Here is a 26,607-nt window from a genome sequence, read left to right as displayed (position 1 = left end):
CTTCAAACTTGAAGCAACATTGAAAAGCCTTTTATAATCATCCAAAGTCTCAAACAGTCAAATTAGTCCAATTTGATTGCATGCTGAGGAGTAGGAGAAAATTATGTTATCAAAATAGGAAATGAACTAAAATCTTGGTGTCTGACCAAAGAAAGCAGAAATGGTATCTATATTTGTCTTTATTTAAGAGCATCGCTGTCAACACATTCACAGATCCACAAGAGATCCAGTCGTATACTCTGACTTCATACTGTTTACTCCACTTCATTAAAGAGAGGCAAAAATAAATGTCATAGACTCCTAGATCTGCGACAGGGCATACCTGATGGAGCACAGCTTCTAATCCTTCAGCTCCTGGGAATTCTCTGGCAGAATGAAGATGTATTCCTGAGGTTTGATTTAAAGGAGGCATTAGAATATGCTAAATTTCTTAGTTTGGGGCAGAGGTATATCATGAAATCAGTGATCATACCACACCTTAATACATAAACTAGCATCCTAAATATTTTTCAAATCAGTCCCTTACTCCAAAAATTAATTTCTTAATAAGTATTTGAGTTTGTGTCTTACATGAATTTCTAAATATACTTTAAAAAGTATTTTGCGTAAAGTAAAATAATATTATAAAACTATGGCAAGTTTTTTTCTGTTATTATTATTATTATTGAACGTCTGATGTAGTTGAGCAGAATGCTCTTTTATGAAGTTACTTCATTAAAGGACATATTTAATGAGATTATGCCTGAAAAGGTTTTGGATTTTTTTATCATATGTTCATTTAAAAATATATATTGTATAAAATTACTTCTTGTTTTGTTTTGTTTTGTTTTATTGTATTTATATGATATTTGTATTTTATTAATTGAATTTTTTCCATGAAAATAGCTTTGAATGCTGACATGGCATTAAATAAAATAATGTGAATCTGATGTAGTTGAGGAACCAACTACGTCAGATAAAAAAAAAAAATACCACCACCACTTTTGAAACATCTCGTGGCACGAATGTACCAATACAAATAAATAAAAACATCTCCAGTTAACTCAGAGCATTCATTTTGTTCATTTGTTAAATAAGAGGCGATCTAGCGCTGAAATGTTTTTTTTTTTATCAAGTGATCAAAGTGCTCGTTGCCGCAGCGATCGGTGGCGCAGATACCGCGTTCTGTTGTGGCTCGCGCGGTGCACGGTCTTCACTCGGACGCGCGCTTCAATCCGTTAGGAGACTCCCTATTCGTTCCGGTGAAGGAGAACTCATGGTGCCACTGCCAAGCTCCACTCTGCTGTTGTGTGCCCGTGCGCCACGCATGCAGGTGGGAAAAAGTCACGCGAGAACTTTACGTCACGTGATCGGCTTTTTTGGGGTTCGCCGATCAATCTATTTTTAGCCAATATCGGCCGATCATGATCGGCGTCCGATCAATCGGAGCATCCTTAAAAAATGACAATCAAAACTCGAAAAAACTCCCATTGACTTAACATTGTGGAATGTTCAGATTTTCAAACTCCCCAACTGCCAAAAATTCAAATCTAAACTCCTTGAAGCCCTAGACTGAATCAAACTGCCATTCTATATACTATACATGAATATCAGATGATGTCACCAACGTCTCCTCACTGATGTCTCTCAATTCTAAAACTCGTCTTCCGCCATCTTGAGTACCTGATTCGGCAAGATCGATACGTCAGTCACAAAGGAAGTAGAGCTTATTCTCTGGCCGAGCCCGAACTTGCGGGCCGATATTTCCCGTCACTATCCTCGGGCCGGGCCCTTGATCTAGAGACGTGCACTCCCAATGCAAAAGAGTGCGGCGCGGGACTAGATTTGATGGCGAGTGCGAGGGGCAATGCACTCTCTGTGTGTGTGCGCGTTGCTGGGAGAATAAAACGATTCGCGGGACTACCGCAAACTAGAAATATCTATGAATAAAACATATAAAAACTAATAAATTTTTGCAGAAAAGCAACAAGAACTAAAACAAAATAGAAACGATTTACAGGCTAGAGTTTCCTTTTAAAACACGTTTTCAGCGTTGAGCAATGTAGCCAAAAACAGACATACGTGTTGATTTCTTCAACGCAAAGGCCAATCAGAAGCATTTAAGATAGACTCCCCTCACTGCTCAAAACCTCTATGCTCAAAACTGACTTTTTGTTCAAAGCTCTGTATGCTGACAAATCCTCTAATTGTACCAAACAAAGTGTATATATTATGAAAGATTCATTGTGCAGTCAGCTTAATTGATATTAACAGAGATGTGAGATCGCGATTAACTGATGTCAGCTTTTTAGGAATTATTAAGGGAGCGCACTTTGCGCGCATTCAGTCAAAATCCTTCAATCATGCCCAACCATGCACGCAGCTGCTTGCTTTTATGTTATAACAGTGGTTTGTGTGTGCAAACTCTCTGTGCAGTGTTCATGTTGCCTGTGGTGAGTGGATGTAAATGATAATGAGCTTACGCTAGCTTAGGGCTGTGCGATATCACGATTTATGATCGTGGAATAAAATATATCCACCATCTGCTTTTGAAGAAATGTCGTAGTATCGTGCATTCTATCAGTTGCAGTTCTGGCGCCTCCGTTTCAGCATAGGCTACAACGCGACGTATATTCACATCAAATGATAACGCAAAGGAACGGGACAATGCAGTTCACATAAGTTCATTATTTGCATGTGCTAACAAGTCATTCACATGTTGATGCGCGGTTCTAACGAGCACTTTTCTGAGCGCCTACACCCGAAGCGCATGCCTGTCTAACAACAGCGACAGGTTACTGAACGAAGTTATTTTTACTGTCAAATACACACAGGGTTTACATAAACAAAGTTGGTTATGTGTAAAGTGAAACAAACAGAGAAAATCTGCTTCCTAGCTAATGCCGTCAGTATTGTAGACAGTACCCGGCAGGTACTCAAGATGGCGGCAGTCAACTGGAAAAAGAGCGGATGACGTAAGAGGTCATGTGACTGATATTCATGTATATGAGCCATTGAGACTCATTTAAACTAATAAACTCATCTATGACACTTATCTATCTACACTTAAACTCTTAAACTCATAATAAATTAATAAACTCTAAACTTGAGTTCTTAGACTCATTTAAACTTATAAACTCTAAACTCATGAACTCATACACTTATAAACTCATACACTTATAAACTCATGAATTCAAACTCTTATGAACTCAAACTCGTAAATTAATAAACTCTGAACTCTTACTCATTTAAACTTATAAACTCTAAACTCATGAACTCGTACACTTATAAACTTATGAATTCATACACTTATGAACTCATGAATTCTTAAACTTATGAACTCATGAATTCATAAACTTATGAACTCATGAATTCATAAACTTATAAACTCATACACTTATGAACTCATGAATTCATACACTTATGAACTCAAACTCATGAATGAATAAACTCTGAACTTTTACTCATTTAAACTTATAAACTCAAACTCGTACACTTATAAACTCATGAATTCATAAACTTATGAACTCATGAAATCATAAACTCATAAACTCGTACACTTATAAACTCATGAATTCAAACACTTATGAACTCAAACCCATAAATTAATAAACTCTGAACTCTTACTCATTTAAACTTATAAACTCTAAACTCATAAACTCGTACACATAAACTCATAAACGTATAAACTCATGAATTCATACACTTATGAATTTTCATAAATTCATACACTTATGAACTTTTAAATTCATAAATAGTTCACCATAGCAACCACCCAGAACATCCTAGCAACTGCCTAGCAACCACCCAAAATACCTTACAACACCCTAGCAACACCATAACAACCACCCAATACAATAGAACACCCTAGCAACTGCCTAGCAACCACCCAAAATACCTTAAAACACCCTAGCAACACCATAGCAACCACCCAAAATAGCCTAGAACACCTTAACAGCACCATAGCAACCAACCAGCACACCCTTGCAACTGCCTGGCAACCACCCATAACACCCTAGCAACCACCTAAAATACCTTAAAACACCCTAGCAACACCCTAGCAACCATCCTAAATAGCGTAGAACACCCAAGCAACCACCCAAAATACCTTAAAACACCCTAGCAACAACCCAAAATACCCTAGAACACCCTAGCAACACCATAGCAACCAAACAGCACACCCTAGCAACTGCCTAGCAACCACCCATAACACCCTAGCAACCACCTAAAATACCTTAAAACACCCTAGCAACACCCTAGCAACCATCCTAAATAGCGTAGAACACCCTAGCAACCACCCAGAACACCCTAGCAACCACCCAAAATACCTTAAAACACCCTAGCAACACCATAGCAACCACCCAAAATACTACAGAACACCCTAGCAACACCATACCAACCACCCTGAACACCCTAGCAACCATCTAAAATATCTTAAAACACCCTAGCAACACCATAACAACCACCTAAAATACCCTAGAACACCCTAGCAACTGCCTAGTACCCCCAGAGCACCCTAGCAACTGCCTAGCAACCACCCAGAACACCCTAGCAACCACCCAAAATACCTTAAATCACCCTAGCAACACCATGGCAACCACCCAAAATACCCTAGAACACCCTAGCAACCACCAGAACACCCTAGCAACTGCCTAGCAACCACCCAGAACACCCTAGCAACCACCCAAAGTACCTTAAAACATCCTAGCAACACCATAGCAACCACCCAAAAAAGCCTAGAACACCATAGCAACACCATAGCAATTGCCTAGCAACAACCCAGAACACCCTAGCAACCACCGAAAAGGTGTTAGAACACCCTAGCAACAACCCAGAACACCCTAACAACTGCCTAGCAACCACCCAGAACACCCTGGCAACCACCCAAAATACCTTACAACACCCTAGCAACACCATAGCAACCACCCAGAACACCCTAGCAACTAATATAAACTTCAAACTACTTTAAAATTCAAACTAATTTAAACTTTAAAATAATTTAAACTATAAACTAATTTAAACTTCAAACTACTTTAAACTTTAAACTAATTTAAACGTCTAACTACTTTTAACTTTAAACTAATTTAAACTTATTTAAACTTTAAACTAATTTAAACTATAAACTAATTTAAACTTCAAACTACTTTAAACTTCAAACTAATTTACACTTTAAATTTACATATTAAACTATTGTAAACTTCAAACTACTTTAAACTTCTTTAAACTTTCTGGTCCAAACTTTCACAAGCCAACTTAAAGTTTGTCTCGACAAACTTTTTCTAGTTTTATTTTTGCAGTGCTGGTGTACCTACTTGTCCTCATTCTGATCCAAAGCAAAAAAAATGCTTCATGAATGTCAAGAGGTTGCGAATGAACTGTAGATATTGATCCACAAGTAGAGATGAAAGCAGGAATGTTTTATCTGCAGATGTTGAATGGAAAACATTTCAGCCACAGTGTTGCTTCACATGAGATAAACATGAGACAAGTTATACACTATTGCAAGGCTCTTTCGTATATAGTAACCCACTATAACTGTATTTGCTATGAGAATAGAATGCAAACAATGAGTGTTTCTTACATCTACTTTTTCTCTCCTCTTTTTTTTCCCTCCCTCCTCCTACACCGCTGCCCTCTTCTATCTTCGCTGGAGCAGTGGATCACTTGGGCATTGAGTTCATGGGTAAGAAAAAGAAAGCACTTTCTTATTGGCACAGCGATGAATCATGCTTAGAGAGTTTATATGAGCCGAGGTGGCTGTGTGTCTGCTTTGTGCAGTCGTGCTTCTCTTTTTATTGCATGTGTTTGAATGTGAACGTTCCTGTTATCTCTTTTGACTGTGCACTGTATGTGGGCCAAAATGTTGTTTTCCCTTCTTGACTCCTCACAACAAACAGCTTCTATAAAGATACCCTCAGAATCATCACAAATGCGTTTCACATTTGAGATGTAATATTTGAAGCAAAAGACTGCTTTATTCACGTTTGACAGGATGTGAATTTGCCAGATCTTAAAGTTATTAACTACCTACCAAAGCATAGTGGTGCAGAGACATGCAATTAAACTAGTTTAGAATCCAATAACCACCCTAGTCTAGTGTGTGGTCAGAGATTAGTAACAGAGAGCAAATTATAAATGCACACTGTTGAGATCTTAGGTGTCAACTAACTGCCTTTCATTTGCTCTCAAACTAATCTCTCCTCCAATCACTTACCTGAATTCCACTGTAGAATTCGAATGCTCTTTGGTCTCCTTGGAAACGACATTGAAATGTTGAAAGGACAGTGTCAGGAGACAGTGAGAGTGAATTCATTTTGTTGGCACAGTTTCTAGAGTAACAGTCTCAGTGTCTTTACCACATATTTGTGTTTGATAAAAAAATTATACATTTGACCTCACACATGTAGGCTAAAAGTTGAGTTCTGTAAAATAATATGCATTATGTAATATGTATTTTTTGCCCAAATACACAATTATCTGCTTTGAATCACATAACCTTAAATAATTGCTTCAGATTCTGTATTAGCCCATATTAAGTGACATTTCATGGTACTTTAATGTGACATATTCGTGTGCCTTAGAGCGAGAAATGTCTATCAGTATTTTGATTATAGAGTAGAGTAGATTTTTGATTGTAGATCGATGGGTGAGTGAGGGTAACAGGCAGATGGATTTTGTTCAAAATGATTTCAAATAGCGCTAGGACGGTTACCGCATTACCGCAATACCACGGTCACGTGACTCCAACCGCGGGTCTGAGCTCGTCACCGTCATCACCGCAAAAAAATAAATAAAAAACACATTGGTCTGCACACGTACACGTTGTGTCTAATGACATGGATTCATTGATTCTAATGACATTGTGTCTTGCATGGATTTAAGGTTTTCTAAACAAAACTTATCAAAAGATGGAGCAAATCCGATCTTTCGCGAGTTGGGGAGCGCAATGTTCCATGACACAATAACATTCCATTTGTATTAGAGATGCGCGAATGGGCTATTATTATTTAATCTGCAACCAATTCGCAATAGAATTTTGTTTAAAAGTAGACATTAAGCTTTCTATTTATTTCTCATGTCTGTGAGGCAAGTTCATTTATGAGACAAGCTCCAGTTCACGCGCAAGACATCGCGCCCGCGCCTCCACGTCCTCCTGATTATATGTCTGCTACATCTGCTTCTTATTTGTTAATTCCAGGCAATTAGGTAATGGACCAGTGATTAAAATTAAGATACAATTTATACAAAACTAAATTTAATTTAAGGAAAGTCTTTCTACAAAACAAAACTTAATAAAGTGGTCAAAATCATGTCTGACCCATCTTATGATCCTATCTTACTCAGGCTGTTCACTTTTCATATAATCGACATAGATTAAATGAAAAATAACATTATATTATGTAAACATAAATATGGAATATCAATTTTGTAATTATGACATGTTGGAAAAGGTGTTCATCTTTCATTTCCAATGTGAACATCATAATGTATTCTCACGAAAATGATTAATTCAATGCAAATGTATCTGAGAATATTCTTAAATAAGGAAATATATTCAGTGATTGGTTCATGCCAAATTACTGCTTGATGAAAATTTTTTTCGGATGTAGGTGACAATATTTAACAAAGTCTCTCTAGCAAAAACGACTTGTGTGAGTGGAAGTCTGTCGGGGGGGAGGGGCGTGGGGGTTGTTGGGGTAATTTAAAGCGTATTTTTTTTCTTTGTATTTAAAGCGGTTTACCGCTGTACCGCGGGAATATCGTGCTTTTCAACCGCGGTTACAAAAAATCAATACCGCCCCAGCCCTAATTTCAAATTTCCTTTGTTGAGGCCTATAGCACTCCTCTTCCAAAAGGTTGCTGATTGAGAGTAGCCAGCTCTTCACTCACTTTGATTTCTGGATTTCGATTGTTTTTCCTTTTTTTTTATTCCAACCAAACTCTACAAGATAAATGCACTCACTTCTGTCACCACACTCATATACAACTTGGTCATCAAGTTGTGATTTCATCAGGTTAATTAGTGAACTGGTACTTTCGAAGAGCTCAACCAAAGACTTAAGATTTCAAATATAAAAATTTATTCGTAAGCTTGGTGAAAAGCTTTGGAGTATTTGATGTTTTCCCATTCAAAGAGATAGGAGCTGCAATTGCATGACAGAAATAGCTGCCCATGGGGCATATCAAAGATGGCTACCGAATGAAATGGCTTGTCTTAAAGGTACTTTGGCTCAACACACTTGTTTAACAAATGGCCTTTCCTCAATGGCTTGTGTTGAAATTCATTTCATTTTACCCAAAAATAAAAATTTTGTTTTTATTAGTTTCATACCTGTATGACGGTTTTTCTTTTGCAGAACACAAAAGAACATATTTAGAAAAATCAAACTGATAGTATCTATCCATCTATCTATCTATCTATCTATCTATCTATCTATCTATCTATCTATCTATCTATCTATCTATCTATCTATCCATCTATCTGTCTATCTATCTGTGCATCTGATTGTCTGTCTGTCGAGTCATTGAACGAAAAAGGGGGCACTCCAGTTTTGAACTTCATGAATATGCACACATGTAAGCCACAAGACCACATGAAGTGTGTCATTTGAGTCAGGACTTAAGTGTTTTGATTCGGCCATCTTAAAAAGAAGATTGTGAAGGCTTTCATGCATTGTTTTATCTCACACAGCTGTAGGACTCAGCATGACAGCTTGTTTAAGCCTTTGTGTGATGATTTGATAGTTTCCATGTGCACACTCAGAGCTCAGAATGATACATGTATAGACAGTTTCACTTTCTCTTAGCAGCAATGGCAAATAGTGGACTACATTGATGAAAGAGTGTAGAGTGATTCCTCCAATCCTTTTTAAGACCACATACTGTGCTTGGCTTTCCCGTTAGTGACCATGGGGCACATAGAGAAGACAGAAGTAAATATATAAAATGGGGATCCAGGGACAATTTGAAAAACAAATGTATTAGGTTCTGATAGTGGAACTTTCTTGAATTGTAGTTTTGAATTGTTAAAATGATTGCTACAGACCTGGAAATAAGTCGGAACTTGTGAGTTTTTTGAATATACAAAAATCAACATAATTGCTGGGCTCAACATCAAGAATTTATTTTCTGCCAGCCTTGTTATTTAGGGTGCTTTCACACCTCCCTCATTTAGTTTGGGTGAATCGCACTAGAGTTCGTTTTCCCCCTTGGTGCGTTTTGTTTGGGCAGGTGTGGATGCAGCAATCGCACTCGGGTGCGCACCAAAGTGGACCAAATAAGAGGAGGTCTCGGTACGCTTTCAAACGAACTCTGGAGCGGTTCGTTTGTGGTGAGAACGTGATCCAACCTAGAACAGACACACCTGCCAAAGAACTGCGCATTTTTGGACTAAACCAGCTGCCGTGGTCAAACAAAATTATTATTTAGATTGTCAATAGCGCTCCCTTTAAGCCATGACTGACTTACCACGTTCTGCACTCTCACTAAAATCTCATCATAAACACTGAAGTTGTCCGGACTGCACAGTGAATTTCTTATTTATATCGCGTCTTTGTTGTTTATGGGGGGGATTTGCTAAAGGATAAAGCTCGTGCTGATTCTGAACATACATTGTGAACGAATTCTCCGCATGTCTGCCGGATTTTCCTCTTTGTTTTACTTCCGGGAGTTCTGATGGAATTTTCCCGCACGTTAATTCTGACCAATTTAAATGCAGTTGTGGAAATATGTTCAAGACACATCTGGCCAACGAGTGATGTGGATGTTGTCACGTGACTGCATTTTGTTTCATTTCATCAACTCATCATCTGATTCGGACCAGAGCAATCAGTGTGGTGTGAAAAGGAACCAAAACGCCTGAAAATGATACAAAGTATAATTTTTCACCCTTAGTCCGGACCAAATGAACCGAACTACAGGTGTGAAAGCACCCTTAGTAGTTAGTAGGACTGATTTTTCTAGCCCTGCACATAGTTTAAGGAAAAAAATAATACATTTTAAAATAATAAAAATAATTCTGACCAGTATTTGCTTAAGTTTTAAGTTTAAAAAAAATGTTTTATTAAAAATAAAAGAGCTCTGAACTGGCAGTTTGAGATTTTAATACTGTAGACTCTGTATGTTAAATTAAGAAACCATTTTGCAATTCAGTCATGGGATGTATGCAGATGTATGGTCTACATATTTACTGCTTCTGGGTCAATTCTATGGGAGAATTCACTAAGAATGCTAATATCATCACTGGTTTGCCTGTGCCGTCTGAAATGTTTTCAGACCTTTTTTACTAAAGGAATTATTCAAATCAGGTAACGACTCAAATAAGCCTAATACATTAGTGCTAGCTGTTGTTTGCACTGTGCAATTCACAATTTTCTATATTTTGGAGGATGCCTCAAGATTGTACAGCATGATTTTTGACCACCGCATGTCTGGATATATGCCTGGTTATAGTGATCTTTTCCATAATTTTATGAATTAATGTTGCCATGATTACAAGAAAATATACGCAAATGTCTCTTCTAAATAATATTTGCAAAGTTTATAGTAAGATGTTAATAATGCTTGGCAAATACTGTAGTGTGTATTTTATAATGAGTCTAATTTGTATAGAAAGGATGCATGTTTCCTCTGAAAAGAATAATTCATTTACAGAAATACATTATATGCTGGACTGTGGTTATTATAAGACACAAGGTTTCACACTTAAAACACACTTCTTTTTTTTAAATCTGAGGGAAAAAATGAAATCCTGTATTCTCTGTGAAGGTTATGACAATCTTAAGTGAAACACTGTTATTCCAGGTTGATTATAAGTGCTCAAGTGTGTGAATGTGAGGGGTTGAACCCTTTGATATCTTTCAGATGCCTGCGCCACTGAAATGCCAGGTCTCTCAATCATTATCCAGTTCAACCATGGTTATTAGTCGGGCATGGCTAGCTCGTGGCACCTCTGCCAGCCAGGGCACAGCACCATGCCCTCTGAAAAGTACAAACTTAGGACATGCTTTCAAACATGCTTATCTTACAACTGTAACTTCTGAAAAAAGCATACTTCTGTTTAATCTCAGACCTGACAGGTCGTAAAACCAAAAAATAGATGAGTAGGCCACAGGTGGAGGGTGAACCAACTCCAGGGTAATGCTAAGGAGATGCGCTTCCTCTTTAAAATCACATTTAAATAGAATGTCATGAAATAGGTCAAGGTTACGTGTCACCTAGCAACAACCTACACATTGCAGCATGCTCCCGAAAAATTATTTGTTATTAAAGCGTCTACATTTACAAACCACTATAATTTTTAAATAAGTCATATTGTATGCATGACTTTGCATGGCAACCAATTCGAATAATAAATAACCGTTGCCTTATAATGCAGAAAACTACTATAATCAATAAAGCTGACTGCACTGTGAATCTCTTTAGCCTACATAATGTCTTTACTTTCTTTGTTATACTGAGTACTGGACAAAAACCCCAGCATTTTGCGATGTGAGCGGATTCTAAAATACGTCTGATTGGCCATTGCGTTCAAGAAATCAACAGAAATGTTTTGATTGGCTGCATTGCACAATGCTGCAAAAACACATTGTAAATAGAGACCTTTGACGCTCTCAAGATCGCAAACACCAAATCTGTTTCGCCAGTGTTATTCTTACGGAGAAAACTTATCCTAGACCAGCAGTTATGGGCAGCTTTTACCTCTAAAAGCAATCAGATGCAGCAGCAGTCAGTCGTTTGAATGAGAATATTCCAGGCTAGTCTCAAGTCCATGGCCAGGGGAAGGCTAAGCCTTGCCTAGAGCCTTACACTCACTCCGCTTATGGAGTTTGCTATATGTAGTGAATTGTAAAGATAAATAGAATACCAGAAAACAGATGCTGCTACATTGCTGTCACTCAAGGGTGAGACTTCCAAATCAGAACCGACTGAAAATGGAGGAAAATCTGAATTGTTTGAAAAAGAACTCATAAAGTGACTTTATTTATTTATTTATTTAGGAGTGTCGCTGGTAGCGTTTTGGGTACAATGTGCATTTATAATGCACTGTATACATCACATGCATACTGTACATATAACTAAAAGAACTAATCATATCAGTAACCATGGTAACTAAAAAGTGGTGGGAAAATAAAACAAAGGAACACATGAGACACATGAAAACAAACTAAAATATATAGGAAACAGACAGAATATATACATGACAGAAGTATTATTACAATGTATCATAACTGTTTTCTATTTTAATAGATTTTAAAATGTCATTTTATTCCTGTGATGGCAAAGCTGAATCTTTCAGCAATCTTCAGTGTCACATGATCCTTATTCTATGTTGATTTGGTGCTCAAGAAACCTATATGTGTGTGTGTGTGTGTGTGTGTGTGTGTGTGTGTGTGTGTGTGTGTGTGTGTGTGTGTGTGTGTGTGTGTGTGTGTGTGTGTGTGTGTGTGTGTGTGTGTGTGTGTGTGTGTGTGTGTGTGTGTGTGTGTGTGTGTGTGTGTGTGTGTGTGTGTGTGTGTGTGTGTGTTGGTTTCTGGAGCCAATATATAATCATATTATATATAATTCAACTTTTTTTCAATTGTATTGAATAATATTCATATTTTGGATAAAAAAAATATAATCAGTAAAAAAAAGAGCTTAATAAAACATGTATAAATATGAATGGAACAAGGAAATGGACCATTTCAGTTTATGTGATTCATACTCATTTAATTAATGAATTAATGGGCCATTCCCTTGTTCCATAAAGATTTATACAAAATGTGTTTTTTGTTGGGGTTTTTTGTTTGTTTGTTTTTGGTTTTTTCCTCATTTAAAATTCTTAATTCATAATATGAATAATATGTAAGGATTATTCAATTCAATTTGATGGAATTTTACTATACAATTGAAATTCGTAAATCTTAAAAAAAAAAAAAAACTTTTTTGATTGTTCAATTTCACAGTGAAGTATGCAGAGTGCAGTGGGTGATATTAGTAGGATGCAAGTTTTGTACTCTTGGATATATTTTCTATCTGTGGGTGCCTTAAAGGGCTGGTTGATTGCGATTTTACTTTTTTCATTTTAAATAGTGTGTAATGTTGCTGTTGGTGCATGAACAGTATCTGCAAAGTTGCTACGCTGAAAGTTCAACGTAAGCAGAGATATCATCTTTTAAAAATCAGGAAGTCTAATGCCTACAAAAAAGACTCGAATGGGACCACAACGAGATACTTCCCGGGTTTTATTCGTAACTAACCCATAAATTTACATCAACCCCCCCTCCGGAATATGCAAAAAAGGGGGCATTTGGACCTGAATTTGTGATTATGTACTAATTTTGTAAATGTATTTTCCATGTAGGCTACTTTATGACGTAATTTTTCAATTTGATCAAAAACTTAAACCAATGCCAACGCTGTTTGTTTATAGTAGCCAGTTAGTTCGATGCTATTTTGTGTGTATAAGACAAACGTGTTTAAAGTTCAAAAAAAAATATTATTTTATTTAAAAAAATTATATTACTCAGTCATTTATTCAGTTCTCTTACGAGAGGTTCTCTCGTATTGCGTAAACTAGCTTACGCTACGGGTAAAGTCATCTTTGCTCGAGATATTGAAGCCAAAAATTATCCTTAATTTTGTATTTATTGTCAACGCAGTGCAGCTGCCAGCAGACCTAGAGCAGGCCATATTGCGTGCTCATTGGCTGCCCTGCGACAACTGCTGCAGCCTACCACTGAGCCTCGCGTGTGACGTCACGTCCAATGAGGGCGCGAAGCCCGAAGCCTGAAGTCCAATGACCACCTTCAGCCATCCGTGCCTGCTACGCCATCTGGCGTGTATCCTTTTGTACTCTGCAAACTGTGTGTGTTCGCCGCTGCGACACTCACTCTCTCTCACTAAAAGAGCGTGAGCGTTTGTTGCAAAATGCCTCGCCTTTCTTGCGGATCGTGTAGAGCCCTGCTCAGCGCAGGAGACCGACACGTGATTTGCGCTCTCTGCCTGGGACCGGACCATGCAGCCCTCGCCCTGGATGCGGGCGGCTGCGAGAATTGTGAAGCGCTTCCGCTGTCGACCCTGCGGGCTCGACTCGAGGCCTTCACACAGAACGCTGTCCCTCCACCCTCTGGACCGCGCAGGAAGAAGCGCCGTGCTCAGAGGATGCCGGAGTCTGTGGCCACAGTGAAGTGCTCGCCGGAACGTTTCCGGCCGGCCTCACTCTCTCCTTCTCCGCCCCTCCTGGACACGCAGCTGTCAGCTTAGGCCTACGCTGCCGCCGCCTCAGGGGACAAAGCTGAAGGAGGCCACACAGTGGACAGCCGTTCCATCCTGGCTTCGGACAGCGAGGAGTGGTCGAGTTCACATCACTCCGCCTCCTCATCCGTCCAGGAATCCAGCAGGACTCGGGCAGGCGTGCACGCCGAATTAATGCGCCTCCTTTCCAAGGCCGTCGACCAACTCGGCCTCGATTGGTCACCGCCGAAGGAGCCCGCAGTTAACAGGTTCGACGGCTGTTTTCTACACAGCCGCCGCCCCCACGCCCGTTTCCAGATCTGCACCATTTCTGCCGGAGCTGCATCTTGAGCTGTCAAAATAGTGGAACGCACCATTCTCCGCGAGGCTGAACTCTAATGTCTCCTCGATGCTCTCCCGAGTGGACGGCGCCGCCGAGAAGGGATACACCTCTATCCCCACAGTGGAAGAGGCGGTCGCAGCGCACCTTTGCCCGCCCTCTGCGAGATGACGCTCCAAAGCCTGCAGGACCACCTCAGCCCTTGTTAACCGCGTTTTCGCCGCCGCCGGACAAGCTGCTTCCGCCCTGCACTCGATGGCCGTGCTGCAAATCCTTCAGGCTGATCTCCTCCGTGAGTGTGACGAGAAAAGCAAGGACCCGGCCGCCATTACGGATTTGAGGAGCGCGACGGATCTCTCCCTTCGCGCTACGAAATCTGCAGCACAGGCAATGGGCAGATGCATGGCCTCGCTCACCGTCACAGAGAGGCATCTTTGGCTGAAGCTGGCGGACATGGGGGAGGCTGGGCGGTCCGTGTTCCTCGACGCGCCGCTCTCCCCTTACGGTCTCTTCGGCCCAGCGGTGAACGGGATCGTCGACCGCTTCTCCGAAGTGCAGAAGACCACACAGGCCATGAACCTTTTCCTGCCGCGACGCGCTAGCTCTTCTGCAAGCCGCACACGTGAGCCACCTGCACGACACGCTAGCCAGCGCCCAGCCCAGCCTCAGCCTCCGCAGCGTCGACAGGGCGGCCGCCCTAGATCACGCTCCTCCAGACGCAGGCTGCCTCCACCCCAAGGTTGTGCTGAAGCCCGAGCAGGAAATGTCCTCCTAGCAACGCCAGTGAGGAAAAGACGCGCTGGTCTCGCTGCGGCCAGACCACCGTCAAAGCATCTCGTCCTGTCAGTCCCCTCAGTGAAGGCTACTGCAGACATACATATAGCAGCCCACAAATCTGTGTGTCACACCTACACGCTGCACGCTCTGTTACACGGCAACAGCCTCACAGCGGGCATGTTATGAACGTAAGTCACGTGACCGCCCAGGAGCGCTCACGCTTACTGACAAACACTTCGCCCCAGGCTCCGCTCGCAATAAATATCGCCACGAAATGTTCCCCGTTCCCAATAATCGGGTCATATCAAGTGGTACAGGCAGTTACAGCTGTCAGCGAGCCGCCGTTACTGAGATCAGAGAGCGCGCGCGCCCCACTCATGCCTCCGGTACAGTTTCCCGAGCCCGCGCAGCACAGCGAGCGGAACCCGGAGCCCATTCTGCCCCTAGCTACACATGTAGAGGCATGGAAGGCTATTCCAGGTGTGACAGATTGGGTGCTAAGCACAATAAGTCAAGGCTATTTTTCGTTCGGCCTATCCTTAGCGCCCCGTACATTTACATAGTGCATGGATATGGGTCTCGCCCCCTGAGAGTGAAAGGGCTGCGAATTCTGAACTATTTGGACGATAAGCTGATTTTAGCCCAGTCAGAGATGGAACTGTTATCTCACAGAGCTGCGCTTCTCAGCCATCTGGAAAGCTTGGGTCTCACGGTCAAATGGACCAAGAGCTCATTACTGCCCAGTCAGTCAGTTTCCTTCCTAGGAATAGAACTGGACTCTGTGGGTATGACGGCCCGCTTATCGACACAGCGCATGCCGTGTTCGACAGCTAGCCGCGTTTTTCCAGAAAAGGAAGCATTATACCTCTGAAGACATTCCAGAGGATGCTAGGCTGTATGGCATCAGCTGCGGCTGTGCTTCAGCTGGGCCTGCTGCACATGCGCCCGCTACAACGCTGGCTGAACACCCAAGTGCCTCACCGGGCTTGGGTTTAAGGCCACAGACGAATCAGAGTGACTCAGAGCTGCGTTTCGGCTCTTCAGCCCTGGTTAGCGGCTGACTGGTACCAGCGGGGAAGGACAATGGGGGCTATTTCACACCGATTGGTCATCTCGACGGACGCCTCCAATCTGGGTTAGGGCGCCGTTTTCGGCCCTGAAAGCTTTCCCCTTTGAACCATTAGACTCCATGGACCTAAAGTACCTCTCGCTCAAAACCGTTTTTCTGACAGCTCTGTCATCAGTTAACCCCCTGAGGTCGGATGACGCACGGGCGCGTCAACTCGATGTTTACTAAATGTTTCTATTAATATCTCCGCGATTGTGCAGCACACATAAATGGTTCTGATTTTGCCGTAATCGATAGATTCTCAGGTTCAACGTCCTTACTCTCGCGAGATCATACTTGACTCACACAGAGAGCAAGAGGGAAGACAAGTTGGTCTGTCGGATGACGCACGGGCGCGTCAACTCGATGTTTACTAAATGTTTCTATTAATATCTCCGCGATTGTGCAGCACACATAAATGGTTCTGATTTTGCCGTAATCGATAGATTCTCAGCTTCAACGTCCTTATTCTCGCGAGATCATACGTGACTCACACAGAGAGCAAGAGGGAAGACAAGATGGTCGTTCACATTGTGTGTTTGGTGGGCTAGCTTGCTAGCTTGTGTGAAACCAACCAATAGATGCGGTTGAAATCCCTAAGTTCCCTCCCATCTCCTCACAGTGCAGAAAATACCAGCTGACATGGAGAGAGAAGCTTGATATGTAGTAGGAAGTTATTTTAGTCCTATTTTATATATATTTTAGTCCCTCTTACATTTGGTGAAGGTAGAGTCACAGACAAAAATTTTACTAAAAAACGATTTTTCAAAAATGTCACTTTAGAAAATTATTATTCATTATCTACTATTTTATACATATATTACACTACTTTTGTGACCCTAAGACTTTGGAAACCTATTTCAAAGACCAAAATAATTTGTCCACATGAGTAATGGTATGTTTCCACAAGAGATTTGAAGAATTTCAAAAATCTGACTTAAATTTTTCACCTTTTAGAGCCAGATTATCCCTCTCTCTCTCTTTACACAATGCTCTAGGACAAGTGGTGAACTCAGCAGTAAGAGAGCTGGGTTTTCTCTGCACATTTTGCATTTTGAGGGTGATGTGAATCTCCTCTGCCCTGTCAGGGCGCTGAGGATTTACATTACGCGCTCCGCCTCTTTCAGGCGCTCGAAACAGCTCTTTGTCTCGTTCGGTGGGCGCACCACGGGTCTCGGCGCCACGAAACAGAGCCTGTCCAGATGGATAGTGGAAACTATCACATCTGCTTATAACATCTAAAGGTCTGCAATGCCCCTTGGGCATCAGGGCGCATTCCACCAGAGGCGTGGCCTCGTCGTGTCGTTTCCATTCATGGCATTTGTGAGGCGGCAGGCTGGGCCTCTCCGTCCACATTTGTGAGGTTTTATAACCTGGAATTTCCCGCCTTGCACGCTAGACTTCTGTCAGTGTGAGCGGTGTGTTTGTTCTGCCCAGATTATCATGCGCAGACTTCTCTCACACGACGTTAGCTCTCCTTGTTGAGCTGCACTATATGGTGAATAGTTATATGGACCGGCAATGCCTCTCTGTATACCCTATACGTGCTTATAACATGTGCTGGCCCGCATTGCTGGCCACCTGTGCCCACTTATCTATGTTCCCCGGGAATCCCTGGGACTCATGAAGTGGAGGCTGGGCACATACGGCGTTGACAATGGTTTCCCGTAGCGTAAGCTAGCTTACGCCATACGAGAGATACTCGGTTACTAACGTAACCTCGGTTCTCTCTAGATGAGGGAACGAGTCTTGCGTAATCTGACTGTACAGGCGCCATGAGCTTTTTTTCGCTTCAGCTGATGAAACCAGTGACGCAGCCTACGAGCCTGGCTTTTATACGCTAAGCCACCCCCATTTTGGCGGGCTATGACACGTGAGGGCGCAAAGGAAACGAGGAACCGCTCATTGGACGTGACGTCACGCGCGAGGCTCAGTGGTAGGCTGCAGCAGTTGCCGCAGGGCAGCCAATGAGCACCCAATATGGCCTGCTCTAGGTCTGCTGGCTGCTGCACTGCGTTGACAATAAATACAAAATTAAGGATAATTTTTGGCTTAAATATCTCGAGCAAAGATGACTTTACCCGTAGCGTAAGCTAGCTTACGCAATACTCGTTCCCTCTTCTAGAGAGAACCGAGGTTACGTTAGTAACCGAGTATTCCCTTGTCTTAAATGTTTAATCTGGAGAAAACCGTATCTCAAAAGCTAACAAGCAGCAGTAGCATTTTCAAGTAACAGCGTATCGAAATTCTTATATAGCCTAATAATAGTAGAATAGAATAGGATAGAATAGAATAGAATAGAATAATAATAATAAAAAATGTACCATTCAGAAACGTTTTGTAAGAGCCGTGTTTGGGGAGGTTCTGCTTGACTCTCTTCATTGCCACTTTCTGGGTCTGATTCTGGCTGAAACTGATAGGGCACTATTGACACCAATATTTACATTTGACAGGAGCACATGCAACTTTCGCCTGTAAAGGTAATGGGCGTGAAGTTTCCGGACAACATGCGCTACGCAGTTTAGCCAATTACAACACACCGGCTCAACTAACCAATCTGAGCCCATTGCCTGTTTCTGAGGGAGTGGTTTCTGAGAATCAGGAAGTTAACCGGTCGTTCAAATGACAGAGGAGAAAGCGGCTTACAGTAAAGGTGAAATTTATGAAAAATAAGGCTTTTAATTAAAAAAAAACACAAAGACATGTTATATTGCACCCCATAAACACAATCATGCAAAGAAAAAAAGCAGTAAACCACCCCTTTAATGAGAAGCAAGTTTATGATTATTCAAGGTGGGGCTTCTCATACCCCTGCACTGCTTACCATATTTGAAATAAACTAACAACTACTAACAACATACTGTTCAGTTTTTCATTGTAGAGTCATGTTTTAACTTAAAAAAAAATTCCAAAGGATTGATATGTGTAAAAGTATATGTGCATAATTAACATAACACCCCACTTTAACTCTCTTCTCTTTAAGAGGATCAATGATATGTGGAAGAGGATGAGGTAATGTGTAGGAGAGTGCACAAAATAAAGAGAGGATGTGCTAATACATCCCACCTCCTCTTATTTTTCCTCTTCCCTTTTTTATACTTCATCCCATGGTTTCCAGTCACTTTAATTATGTGATGGTGGACATAATGGCATGGGAATAAGTCAATTTGTAAACCATGACAATGAATTAATAATGAAAGCAGGAAAGAAAACTGAATAATGCGTGATTGGCTTCACAAGGATTTACACTCTCATTTATTGATCTTTTCTGCAAGTTAATGGACTTATATGAACCTGAACCTTTGGAGATTGTTTTGTATCTTGAGACAGTTTAAGGGGGAGGTGAAGGACCACCCATAGAAATATTAAGTAAAATCAATATGAGGGGTTTAGGAAGTGGAAGTCCCACCTTACAGCAGTGTTGTTTTGAAAACTAAAACTATAAAAAATGGTGGTAGTTAATTGAAATATAGCTGAAATAAAATAGAATATAAATATTAAATGAAAAACTTAAACTTAAAAAAAACCTTTGCAACTAACTGAAATGTTAAATTTGAAATACTAAAATTACTAAAACCTAAGTTTAAAAAATAAAGCTGAATAAAAATATTAAAAAACAAACATATAAAAATAACAAAAGCACATAAAATGATAGTTTATTTACCTTAGCCTTGACAATACAGGGTGGGTGGGGGGATGCCATGATTTGAGCAAAATAACCAAATTTCATGTACATTTTTGACAGATTTAAAAAGCTTGAAATCATACATTATTGAAACAATCTTGACAAATAGTTTTTTTTTTTGTGTCAATCTGTAGTGGTATGCCTATTTCTTACATATGAAATAATCAAAGTTACTAAAATGGCTACGAAGTAGACCGACTTACCTTAAGGGAGTATAATATTACTTTGGGTGGCCATGATGACTTTAGCCTGGTAAAGTTGGTATGAAATGGAGGTTACGATCTGTTCTTCCTTATATTGTGATGTATATCTCAGTGAAACGGCTTCTCAAACAAGAAAAAAAATATAGACCTGATTTTGTCTGTCTGGCATTGATTGGATCTTTGTTATTTCTGTAATCTCATGTGAGTGACAGGTTGTCCTCACGCCAGTGAACACATCATCTGAGAAGAGATGAGATGTTGCCGCAAGACGGAGTAAAGTTATTTTTATTAAATATTACGAAGGAACATGAATTAAAAAAAAAAAGATTTTCAAGCATAAATCATTTATAATAACTTCAATATTCCATAAAAAATTAGAATTTTGATTTCATGGTGACTTTAATTTTAACTGCGAGCTTAACATTTCTTTGAGTCTGACCTTGGAAAGCTCATGATTGTTTTAATTCTAGTCACACTCACACTCATGTAGTCGACACATTCATTACAATGTGAAGTTAGTGGCAGCTCTTGTAGAGTGTTGTGTCTGGGTATAATCTGATTGATTGCCTATTAACAGTTGTGAAGACAAGCGTGATTTACTCTTTCATATGAAAAATGACAGCTGATATTTTTCACACTTAATAGTGTCCATTTAGGTTTTAACACTTGACCTCTGCAATCCATTCCTATAAAAAATAAATAAAAATAACTGCGTCTATTACTCGCCTCTTTTCAATGATTCAGTTGCACGACTTCCTACCAGTTACATTGCAATCTAGCATTTTGTAAAACAAAGCTCCCACTAGAGCAACCAGCCAAGGTTTATCTCTTATTCCTGGCCACCTCAATTGCAGCAACAAATATTTCCCTAATGTGCTGCATTCATTGACAGTGTTTCCCCTATGCATCTGCATATTTGCTAGGATCTTGCTTTTTGTATAACAGCGAATGTTTTTCTCATGTCTTTTCCTGTTTTCTTGGCTTTGTTTGTTTCGTCCCAACAGAGAGCAAGGAGGTGTACAAAAGACAAGTGATGTCTATCACATGTATTGCCATGGGGATCAGCTTTCTAGGCACCCTCTGCATGGCACTCTACTGTCGGAACAAGTGAGTGGACCTCAGAATTAATCAAAGCTTGAGCTGTTCCTTAGAGCATATAATTTGAAAGAAGGCCACAATTTAACAAGCTAGAGTAAAGAGCGACTGCTATGGAACCCAGAAACATAATGACTGGAGTTGGGGACATAATTACTTTCTCATGAAAGCACCCACAGCTCTACTGGCCACCTTTCCAACAGGGATGAATTAAAACATTTTTGGCCTATGGCATGCTTCGGCCTGCTTTGAATGTGCTGGTGCTACATAGGCAGCTACCTTCTAAGGAAACATCCTTTCCTTATATATATATACTGTTTATACACTCACCTAAAGGATTATTAGGAACACCTGTTCAATTTCTCATTAATGCAATTATCTAATCAACCAATCACATGGCAGTTGCTTCAATGCATTTAAGGGTGTGGTCCTGGTCAAGACAATCTCCTGAACTCCAAACTGAATGTCAGAATGGGAAAGAAAGGTGATTTAAGCAATTTTGAGCGTGGCATGGTTGTTGGTGCCAGACGGGCCGGTCTGAGTATTTCACAATCTGCTCAGTTACTGGGATTATCACACACAACCATTTCTAGGGTTTACAAAGAATGGTGTGAAAAGGGAAAAACATCCAGTATGCGGCAGTCCTGTGGGCGAAAATGCCTTGTTGATGCTAGAGGTCAGAGGAGAATGGGCCGACTGATTCAAGCTGATAGAAGAGCAACTTTGACTGAAATAACCACTCAATACAACCGAGGTATGCAGCAAAGCATTTGTGAAGACACAACACGCACATCCTTGAGGCGGATGGGCTACAACAGCAGAAGACCCCACCGGGTACCACTCATCTCCACTACAAATAGAAAAAGAGGCTACAATTTGCAAGAGCTCACCAAAATTGGACAGTTGAAGACTGGAAAAATGTTGCCTGTTCTGATGAGTCTCGATTTCTGTAGAGACATTCAGATGGAAGAGTCAGAATTTGGCGTAAACAGAATGAGAACATGGATCCATCATGCCTTGTTACCACTGTGCAGGCTGGTGGTGGTGCTGTAATGGTGTGGGGGATGTTTTCTTGGCACACTTTAGGCCCCTTAGTGCCAATTGGGCATCGTTTAAATGCCACGGCCTACCTGAGCATTGTTTCTGACCATGTCCATCCCTTTATGGCCACCATGTACCCATCCTCTGATGGCTACTTCCAGCAGGATAATGCACCATGTCACAAAGCTCGTATCATTTCAAATTGGTTTCTTGAACATGACAACGAGTTCACTGTACTAAAATGGCCCCCACAGTCACCAGATCTCAACCCAATAGAGCATCTTTTGGATGTGGTGGAATGGGAGCTTCGTGCCATGGATGTGCATACCACAAATCTCTATCAACAGTAAGATACTATCCTATCAATATGGGTCAACATTTCTAAAGAATGCTTTCAGCACCTTGTTGAATCAATGCCACGTAGAATTAAGGCAGTTCTGAAGGCGAAAGGGGGTCAAACACAGTATTAGTATGGTGTTCCTAATAATCCTTTAGGAGAGTGTGTGTATATATATATATATATATATATATATATATATATATATATATATATATGCACTTGAATTCAACAGTAGTTTGATTTTGCTATAGACATATTGTGCAATATTCTAATTATACTATTTAATTGCATTTGCATTTCATAAATAAAAATGTATTTATTGACTTATTGAAAAGAAAGTCTCTTGTCTTGGAAAAACTAAACATGTGAGAACGTCTAATTTTTAAAGTCCGGTGTCAAGACATTTTAGGTATTCCAGGTTTTAAAATATTTTAGCAGTTGTTATCAAATAGCCTATATATATATATATATATATATATCCTTTTCCTGAGTCATGTAAATTCATTGGTTAAAACGAGCTAGAGGGCTAAAAAGCTTGGGCTAGGGGGGCTTCGGATATTATTGTGGACAGTGGGCGGCCTTGGAGTAAAAAAAAAAAAAGTGAGAACTACTGCTGCAAAAGTTGCATGTGATGCTGCCTTAGAATTTGGCCAAATTTAGATATCATAGGAAACAGAATAATTAAAACTCCTACCTTTAGAACAGCCTTGAGAGATTGTCTACAATGCTTTAAAATACTGCCTTTTCTAGGCATAAATAGGGAATGTGGGTAATAGTAGCCACGTTAGATTGAAACTTTGATTGATCTGTTCCATGCAGTTGAGTATATATCCATATTTCACCCATGAGTTGAGTCAAGCAACTGACTATAAGTAGGAGCTCCTGAAGCAAGAAGGGGTGTGTGCAGAACAGCCCAGCAATTTCAGTAAAACACACGATACGAGTGAGCGAACTGACAGAAGAAAATCAAACAATGATGTAGTGACATTAAGTGCACCAGTAATTATTTTATCTCCCAGGAAAATAACTATGGGCTGTAAGAATATTCTTACAGATGATGGGTGATGTGTTTGCATGCGAAAGAGTCTGCTCATGTGTTTTTGTGTAAATGAATACCCCATATTTCGTATTGTTCTTTAATTATGCTGCCCCCTATAGGAGAAGGAGAGAAAAGCTCCAGGCACACTTGAAAGAGACTCGTAGCCAGAAAAACTACAACCTCAACTGTTCAAGCCTGGCCCCTAAACCCAGCCTTAGGCCCCAGCAAGGCCTGCAGATCCAGAAAGTAAGTTCGTCTGGCCCTTTTTATGACTGACATCAATTTATGTTTTGTATCAGAATAGTACATGGATATTCTTAAACTGGAATGCATCTACCTTGCCTTCCATTGTGTTCCTACTAGTGCATTCAGACTTTAAAAGACCCTAAAATTGCTTTTTTGAAATGCCATTCTCTTTGTTGATGCATTTCCAATTGAAACAGGAAGCTTGGAGGGGACATATCAAAGGGATTTTCTTTTTTAAGAAAATTCCTAAATGTCTTTTGGGTTTACGGGTTCAGTTTGTCCATTGAGTCTAAATAAGACTCCAAAATGATTCCATTGCCTGAGAGAACATTTAATGGGTAAGTTATTCAGTGCCTGATTACAAAAATCCTATAAAATCACCTGATGCACTGCATCTGAGCTATGTTATTATGGCCATATATGGTTTAGAAATAATAGCTTAAGCTAACTAAAGATTATGAAATTATACATTTCTTGTTCTTTCTTTTTTTTAAATTGGCTTATGTTTTGCAAGATACAGTACGTGCTATATTAGCTTATCGCTAGCCAATTCGTTGGTTTGCTTGGCCTAAATCTTGCACAAATGTTTAATCATTACTCAAAACTAACTTATTTTCTGAATGTTATCATTCTTGAGTTGTGTTCTGTATTCTGTTATGCTTGATTCTATTCTGGTGTATGCTGCCTTGCCTCTATAATGCTCGTTTACTGTTCTGTATTCTGTTACTCTAACCTACTTATTATTTTTGTTTGTTATGTTGTTTTGTTTGTCATCATTGTCTACCTTATTGGTGTTATCCTTGTTACATGTACATTTTAAAGCGTCCTTGAGCACTGGAAAGGAGCTATATAAATAAAACATATTATTAGGGGTTCAAGTGCGTAGTTCAAGCGCCTACAATGTCACCAAAGCCTGCCCCGATCGGCCTGACGGGGGCGCTACAGCGGTCAAAAGTATGAATGGCTCATAACTCCTAAACCGTCAGGCATAGGCTCAAGTGTCTTATATCGTTGGAATCCTTGGCTCAAGGTGGACAAAACAAATGTACCCGCATTTGCTCTTCGGTCTGGGAAAATTTCCGGGTATATCGGATTTTGTGAAAAATCTACTTTGGTGAAATAGTCCTAGGTTTTTGGCCTGATTGGAACCAAACCAAACAAACTCGTGAACGGAATGAGATATTTTCACCTAACTCAGCACACCTATGTAACAGCTCATGCTGTGGTCACGTAAAAATCTTTTTACGCATGTGCTAGAACAGCTTGAACCTCGATAATTGCTGCTCGCAGCTATAGTTATTATTATGTTTAATTATACATGTTAACATATTAGGTACAATCAACAGGCAGAACAAATAGTTTGACACCATAAACCATGAATTGCTACTTGCTACTGGCAGGCTGTAGTGGGGAGGAGCATTCTCACTCTAGATTGATGAGACAAATCCCATCACATCTCTTGCTCATCAGCGGGTAAAACTAAGAACAGCTGACACTTTACACCACTCAGCTTGTTGTAATGAGGCTCTGTTACAGCTATCCAGGGTTTGTAAGTCTCAGAGGACAGCCACACTAATAATGGTAGTCATGCTAGTCCATCACTGAGGGTTTGTGATTATTGCATCATCCTTAGTTTTTCCAGCTCAGAAACGCTGTGCCAGTCCAGTGTCCTAGTGCATGTAGACAGTGAATCCTGTTGGGAGATTTGGTTAATATTTGTCACTTTCTTAATCGCCCCACTAGCCAATCCATCACAGATAAGCCGATACAGGCTATTTGCATGGCAAACACAATGGTAATTTGAATGTCACTCAAACCCAGTGAGATGTTTAATCGTTACAGCAATCACATACTGTCAGAAGACATGCAAATGCCAGCCAAAGCAATCAAAACTAGGCCAGTGACAAGCACAGGCCTGCTTTTGACACATGATTTGAGTTTGTTTTTTCATGACAACATTTTTTTCTTTCAGTAATTATATGAACTGCAGTGAATATTGGATGAAGTGACTTGTCAAACATTTGACGCATATCTGAATTAAAGAAACCCCTGGTAGCAATATCTTTGAAACTTATAAGATTACTAATGTAAGATATGTTTCCATCACATTTCAATGTCAGCACTAACCTCTTCCGGATATATATTTCATATGCACCCCACTCTGTCTAGTGCACCTTTTGCTGAAAGTTCAACCCATAGGCATATAAACAAACATTTATAATACGCAGGTAACATACAGCCTGTCTGGTCTAGAATTATATTTTAGGCTGATGTTTGCCATGTAAATGTGAATTATTTGTTGTTAGCTTTGCCCCTGCATACCACAAAATTTTGATTATTATGGCTGTGAAATATACCATTCAAACCGTTGACGTGTGGCTAACATGAGGGTGAGCAAGTAGAGCACTTTGCTGCTCTCTAAACCCTGTCACATGTAACACATTTACTCCAGATATTCCTATCTGGCATGGCATTTAAAACAATTACCATTTAACTTGGGACACATCATGCAGATTGCACAAGCTCTAGCTATGTCA

General features: G+C 40.3%; 1 protein-coding gene across 1 annotated transcript in view; it reads left to right on the top strand.

The window, feature by feature from the left end:
• Positions 1-26,607, top strand: part of nrg3a (neuregulin 3a) — a 374,168-nt gene that overhangs the window by 311,074 nt on the left and 36,487 nt on the right. Inside the window, exons 4-6 of the mRNA XM_077237257.1 lie at positions 5,636-5,662; positions 21,314-21,416; positions 23,944-24,070. Coding sequence (XP_077093372.1) covers positions 5,636-5,662; positions 21,314-21,416; positions 23,944-24,070 — 257 coding nt within the window. The remainder of the gene's footprint in view (positions 1-5,635; positions 5,663-21,313; positions 21,417-23,943; positions 24,071-26,607) is intronic.

Source organism: Siphateles boraxobius, unplaced genomic scaffold, assembly GCF_051911475.1.
Source record: "Siphateles boraxobius isolate OS27281-9 unplaced genomic scaffold, OSU_SipBor_1 20, whole genome shotgun sequence".
NCBI lineage: Eukaryota > Metazoa > Chordata > Actinopteri > Cypriniformes > Leuciscidae > Siphateles > Siphateles boraxobius.
This window is presented reverse-complemented; position numbering and strand designations above follow the sequence as displayed.